This window comes from Amblyomma americanum, chromosome 1 (genome assembly GCF_052857255.1).
Source record: "Amblyomma americanum isolate KBUSLIRL-KWMA chromosome 1, ASM5285725v1, whole genome shotgun sequence".
Taxonomy (NCBI): Eukaryota; Metazoa; Arthropoda; class Arachnida; order Ixodida; family Ixodidae; genus Amblyomma; species Amblyomma americanum.
Window position 1 is genome coordinate 428,870,728 of NC_135497.1, and position 6,000 is coordinate 428,876,727.

The 6,000-nt window shown below is 49.4% G+C and overlaps 1 protein-coding gene across 1 annotated transcript; it reads left to right on the top strand.

Annotated features, from left to right (window-relative positions):
• The first annotated feature begins 1,166 nt into the window (after positions 1–1,166).
• On the top strand, positions 1,167–4,254 carry LOC144124955 (high-affinity choline transporter 1-like). Its single transcript, XM_077657934.1, has 3 exons — positions 1,167–1,312; positions 2,802–2,905; positions 4,079–4,254. The coding sequence occupies exons 1-3, from the start codon at positions 1,194–1,196 to the stop codon at positions 4,252–4,254; spliced, it is 399 nt and encodes a 132-aa protein (XP_077514060.1). The 5' UTR covers positions 1,167–1,193.
• The last annotated feature ends 1,746 nt before the right edge of the window (positions 4,255–6,000 follow it).

The following is a 6,000-nucleotide window of genomic DNA, read 5'->3' on the forward strand; positions in this document are numbered from 1 at the left end:
CATACTGTTCTCTCCACTGATGCCTCCGGCAGCTGTGAGAAGGCGGCGATTGGCATATATTCGCAGGATCTAGCTTGGAGCTACTCCGTTCGTATCCCTGATTATACTCCTATATTCTTCGCTGAGTTTTTGGCCATTGGTTTGGCTCTTCTCAAGATTCCCAGACATGTCGCACGGGTTCTTATTCTTACAGACTGCTTTCAGTTATTGTCTCTCTCCAAAATTTGGAAAAATCTTTCTTGACTCATTCACTTAGGTTTTTTGTTCCGAGCACAGTGCGCGAGATCCGTTTGGTCTGGGTACCTGGGCATTCAGGCGTCTATTTTAACGAGGTGGCTGATTTATTGGTAAGGTCAGCTCTCAGCGCACCTGTAATATATCCCGTCCCTCACCTCATTCTGTTAGCAGCTTCACGTTTCCAGCGGTTCCAACATATTTCAGCCACTTTGAGCGATCCGTTGCTCAATACCGTGGACTTTCAACACCTAAAGTACCCATGGAATATCCGGTGGTGTAAGTCAAGGCTTTGTGAAGTGTCCATGACGCTCCTGCGATGTAGAATCCCTCACTTAAACTTGTACTTATGCAGGTGCGGGTTCGCTGCGACAAACCTTTGTGTATCATGTGGGCAAGTTGAATCAATCGATCATTTTCTCCTCTCTTGCCGGCGGTTCGCGTTTAGAGAAAGCAATATCTGGAGGTTCCTCTTTCGAGACTAGGACTGCCTCTGTCTCTTACAGTTCTTCTATCGTTCGGTGCGAGTGCCAAGGGATTCCCGTTAAGCAGTGTATGCGGCTACCTTCACGATTACATAAGTGCAACTAATCGATTATCTTGTTAGCTTAATACGAAATTCTTTCGCATGTCCAAAAAAGGCTAGATTGATTCTATTCCGGATGACTCATACCACTTGAATTCATTTTATTTTTCCAATTTTTTTTATATTGATTCAGTCTTCTGACGTTTCCTTCCCCGCGCAAATGCTTCATTGGCATTCTACTCTATACCTTGGCCAATCCCCCCCACGTGGGTATGTGCCATGTTACTTGAGGAGAAGAAGAAGAAGAAGAAGAAGAAGAAGAAGAAGAAGAAGAAGATGAAGAAGAAGAAGAAGAAGCCGCGGGGCGGGTGCGCGAGCTATTTACGAAGAGAAGCCCGGCGTGAGCAGCGAACAAAGGCAGCGCGGCGAAGCCATGTCGGTGAGCATCCTGGGCGCGCTGGTCATGATCCTCTACTACATCGCTGTCGTCTCCGTGGGCGTGTGGTCAGGACGCAAGGTGCACGGAGACCTGTCCCACAACTACTCGAGCGGGTACGTCACGACTGCCGTCTGGCCCTCCATCGGCCGTGTTCCCACTGGGCCTTTTCTCGCTTCCTTCGTGGGGCCCAGGCACGATAGCGTTGGCAGCCTGTCTCACGGCTTGCTGACGCTTACCGGCGAGCTAGGGAATGCTTTAGTGAATCAGAAGCCGAGTCCTGGAAGCTTTTTTTTCCTAAATAATTGGTCGGAACTGGCTTACTACGCCTGTCCTGCCACTTCTGCGAACGGGATAACCCTACGCGTGCACGAAAGCAAAGGGGTCGTCCAACCACCGAACAATCTAAAGCAGGACCAGCTCTAAGAATTCTGCATCTACTTTGCTGGCTTCCATCTCCCGGTCATAGTTTCAGTATCAGCCCAGGGTGGAGAATACCTTGGAAAGGAGCCCACTATGAGATAGACTGCAGTGCCACGCGACCAACAGGATTTGTAATTTATTTGATCAAGTGGCTAACTGTCAAGCTTCTAGCATTGAGCGCGAAGTTCACCTCGACCCTGCACTGTGCACAGTGTTGTTAAGGGGCAGAAGGCCATCGCAGCAGACAGAAACACACAACACAAGGCATAAGCACAACGAACACTATAGGCACAGGCCTCTGTTATAGATTTGGCCCGCAAACACGCGTCTAGCACACTGGTCGCTTGGTTCGTAGCAGTACTGACGCGTTGCGTAACGTTGTGCTGTTGCTGCCTGCTAACCAGGCTTCAAATTCGCGCAGCGGCTGGCGAGCCCACAACTGTTCTACGGCTTCATGCCCAGTGTGTTGACGCGTGTATCTGTCTGACCCGCATATACAGTTTTCCACCAGAAAACTCACGCAGTGACACTAGCTTACCGACTCCACAATCCTGTCAGCTTGCAAGCATCCGCGTAACAGGCCTCCTAACGATAATTTTACTGCAAACTACGAAAATAGCGCCAGGCTGTGCTGGCGACCCTCTCAAGCAACGCAGCACACGGCGTGGTGCAATTCATCGATTCTTCGCTGCCAGAAGGCACAGTGACTGTTTCCCTCTCAGGGGACACCCGAGCCGCGTCGTGAGGTAAAGGATGAAGGGGCGAGTCAAAGGAAGAAGAGGGAAAGAGGCACTGTATGGAAGGCTGCGGACTAATTTAGTCCACCTGACTCTGACATCGCAACAGCACACAGGCATATTTGCATACTGTTTCCATCACATTGTGGCCGCCGCGCAGGAGCATGCGGTAGTAACTACTCTTATGCGTAGCTACTCTTGCGTGTATAACAAAAGCTCACAGCTCATTACCGCTGTGACATTATTTGATACTTTTTACTACTTTGGCTGCTCTCGCTACACGGAGCGCGGCTGAAGCAGAGCGTATGGGTTCCCCCACAACAGGGCTAGCTTATTTTGAGCCTCTTGAGCCCACATTTCACTGCCGACCCTCTCCTAACCGAGGCTCGCGCAGCAGCCGCGGGACTGACCCTTCTCCTCCTGCTCCTACCGAACCACTTCTCAGGAGGCGCAAAGGGGAATACAAGCCGGACAACGACGAGTACCTGCTGCGCCTGTTCCTCGCAAACCGCAATGTTCCCCTGGCTCTGGGCATCATTTCCATGACAGGTGCGCGGCTCCTGCAGCTTGGTAGATGCGATCTGAGATGCAAAAACAACCCCGTTTCACTTCCGTTTGGATGCTGCAGAAGGCTTTACTTCCGCGAGCCTTCATTTCTTGCGAGTCGCAAAAATTTTCGGAATAATTCGCGGACGCGGAATTCCGCGATGTTCCTGAAAAAAATTTCTCAAAATTGCTGCGGTGCCCCGCAGTCAAAATTGTTTGTCATGTTTCTTTCTCCTTTCTTTTGTTTATCTGTGACTGGTGTCGTCGGCCGCGGCTTACGTCGCCAGAGGACACAGCAATGACAGAGGACCGAAAGAAAAGGGAAACGAGACGAAACGTAGAGTTACTGTAAGTACCTTGAGTCGTGCGTAGGTCCACGATATTGTTCCCCCTAGCACCCAAATTATGAGGGAAAGGCGCAACTGTTGCATGCAGGAGGCGGACTTTGTGCGATTGTGGCAGTCTTTAGAGCGACTGCAGGGTCAATTCTCTTAATTCTGGCTGCCGAACTTGCTTTATTCTAGGCAGACGACTGTTGCATTGAATGACACAGCGTGATAATAATGCGTTGGCTGCACCAAGGCCTATCTCAATTAATTTAAAACAAAATACTCGCCATGTGGTGGATGTGTGGCGCCATCTGTTGTAAACGCCATAAATCACAAACTTCTCCTTTTTAGCAACCGACGAACAATTGTGATAAAATTGTGTGTTACTGGTAAGAAAACTTCCTTTTCAGTGAACATATGCGCTCGAACAAAAACAAATGCCGCAAATCATTTTTTTTGCATCTTCGTCGCAGTAACAAAGAATCTTTCGCTCAAAGCATCTGTGATCGACAGAAAAGTTATTTGGGCACAGTAACGCGCCATCTAATTGCCTGAAATGACCGTAGGCACGGGGGGACAGATGTCATGCGGCTGGGTTGCGAAACAGCGCTATACGACCAGTTTGTTGCTGAGCGCACTTATGCCGCAAACTTTTGCTGCAGACATTGTATTTGCTGTGAATCCTGACTCCTTGCGTCTTTCCGCATGTCACCATCGTGTACAGTTTCCTTCCGCTGCTGTCCTGATGGATAAATAATGAAGGAATTTAGTAGCCACAATTCATTCTTCCTCCTCCGAGTTTGCGTGCGATTGAGTCTGGTGGTGGCGCAATCTTGTGGTGCTGCAGCGACCTGGGTCTGTGGCGTTTTCATCAACGGCACTGCCGAGGCGGTCTTCAGGCGTGGCATCATCTGGTGCCAGGCGCCCTTCGGCCACGCGCTCAGCCTCATGGTCGGTGAGTGGACGCGGCCATTGGTATTGCCCCGCGCTGCCTGCCCGCGCAGCTCCTACTGTACCCTCTGAGGGAAGAGATTAAAGGAGTAATAAAAAAGGGCCCAGGGATAAGTACATGCGCTACTTATTCAACATGCTGTAAGCGTGCTTAATATTTCTTTTTTATGTTTTTGCGTTCACTCTTGTGCAAGACGCCTCCTCATTGCATTTCTCCATCGCTAGAGGCTTCAGCGAACCAACGACGGTTAGGGTGAACACGCTAGCCGTGGCCGTGCTCCGAAAAACATCAGTGCAGCTGGTCCGCAGGCGCATCAAAACAAACTAGCGAAGGCGTAGAAGGGCCTGAATGCAACGTCTGCTGTCTTCCTTGTCGTTCGCACAAGCGCCGAGGCGACGGACTTGGAGCGCTATCGAAAACAATGCGAAGCACCGCCTCCAAGATGCTCTTAGGCCTGCGCCACATCGCTTATATCTGCTGTGGCATGTTCACATTGAGTGGGCGTGCCTTTTCCTGCGCATTTAGATACAAGGGCCGTATAACAGTATTAGCTGTCGGTTTCAATATGCCATTTCGCGTCCGTCTGGTATTTTGTCAATGGTTACTGAGATATACCCGCGGATTTCAAGCGTCTGTTGGAAGCGACCCGGCCATTGGGTAGAAGGCGACCGGACCTCGCCATTGGCTAGTATTGGCTGTGATATGAAGCCAACGGGGAGGACTGGTCGCCTTCTACCCAATGGCCGGGTCGCATTCAACAGACGCTTGAATGCCGCGGGCATATCTGAGTAACCAATGACAAAGGAACAGAAGAACCCGAAATGTCCATTTTGCAAAATGGACAGCTTATATAACACGGCACCAGGACAGTTGGAGGCACATCAGATCCTGTTTAAATTGTTCCTCTGCTGTCCGTGCCTCGTCGGTCGTCATGATAGCTAGAGCATAGCTACACGGACTAGACCTTATGTGGTGCGCTTTACCCTTGCAGTCGGCGCCTTCTCTGCGACAACACAATGGAAAAAGAGGCAGAGGGAGCGCTTGGAGGCCTTGGCCTCTGAGAAGGCTCCCTTTTGCCTGGTTCCGTGCCGCCACCCTTGCGAGTTTCTGGATTTAACGAATTTCCCGGACTTCCGGAAACTTCACGAGGACTATTATCGGAGCGTCCGCCGCACGGTAAGGATTCAAACCTGGGTGGTGTGGCTGCGAGAGTAATAGTAGCGTAGCTCTGCATACTTTTTGCCTACTCACGTGCTATACTTTTGATCTCAAGTAAAGAAATATTCGCCACTCAGTCAGCCAGAAACATGTATTTCAAGTGGAAAAACCTAAAAAAACTACAGCTCTGCGGTGTCCGTATTCCACTCCGCTTCAAAGCGGCCGCTAATTATCCGTAATATCGTTCGTTATCCATTCATGTATGCTTTGTCGTAACTGAGATGTCATCTATCGAAATGCGGACTATAACTTCAGGTTAATGAAGTTATATTTCTTACTAGCGGCATCCGAACTCGTGATGTGTACCTTGCTTTTTTTTAAAACGCAATAACTAGTCCTAGCGCTAGCAGTGTGTGGCACCCTCATTTCATTAGAAAATAGTTTTTTCTATTAAAAACTATTCTATTAAAAACTACATATGTAACAGCTGTAGATTGCCGGTACTCACGTACGGGGCAGAAACGTAGCGGCTAATGAAAAAGTTTCAACTTAAACTGACAACACCGCAGCGAGTTACAGAAAGGAAAATTATAAGTTCAATGTTAAGAGACAGGAAGATCGCAAGAATGGGTCAAAGAATAAGCGCGATTTCGTAGCAA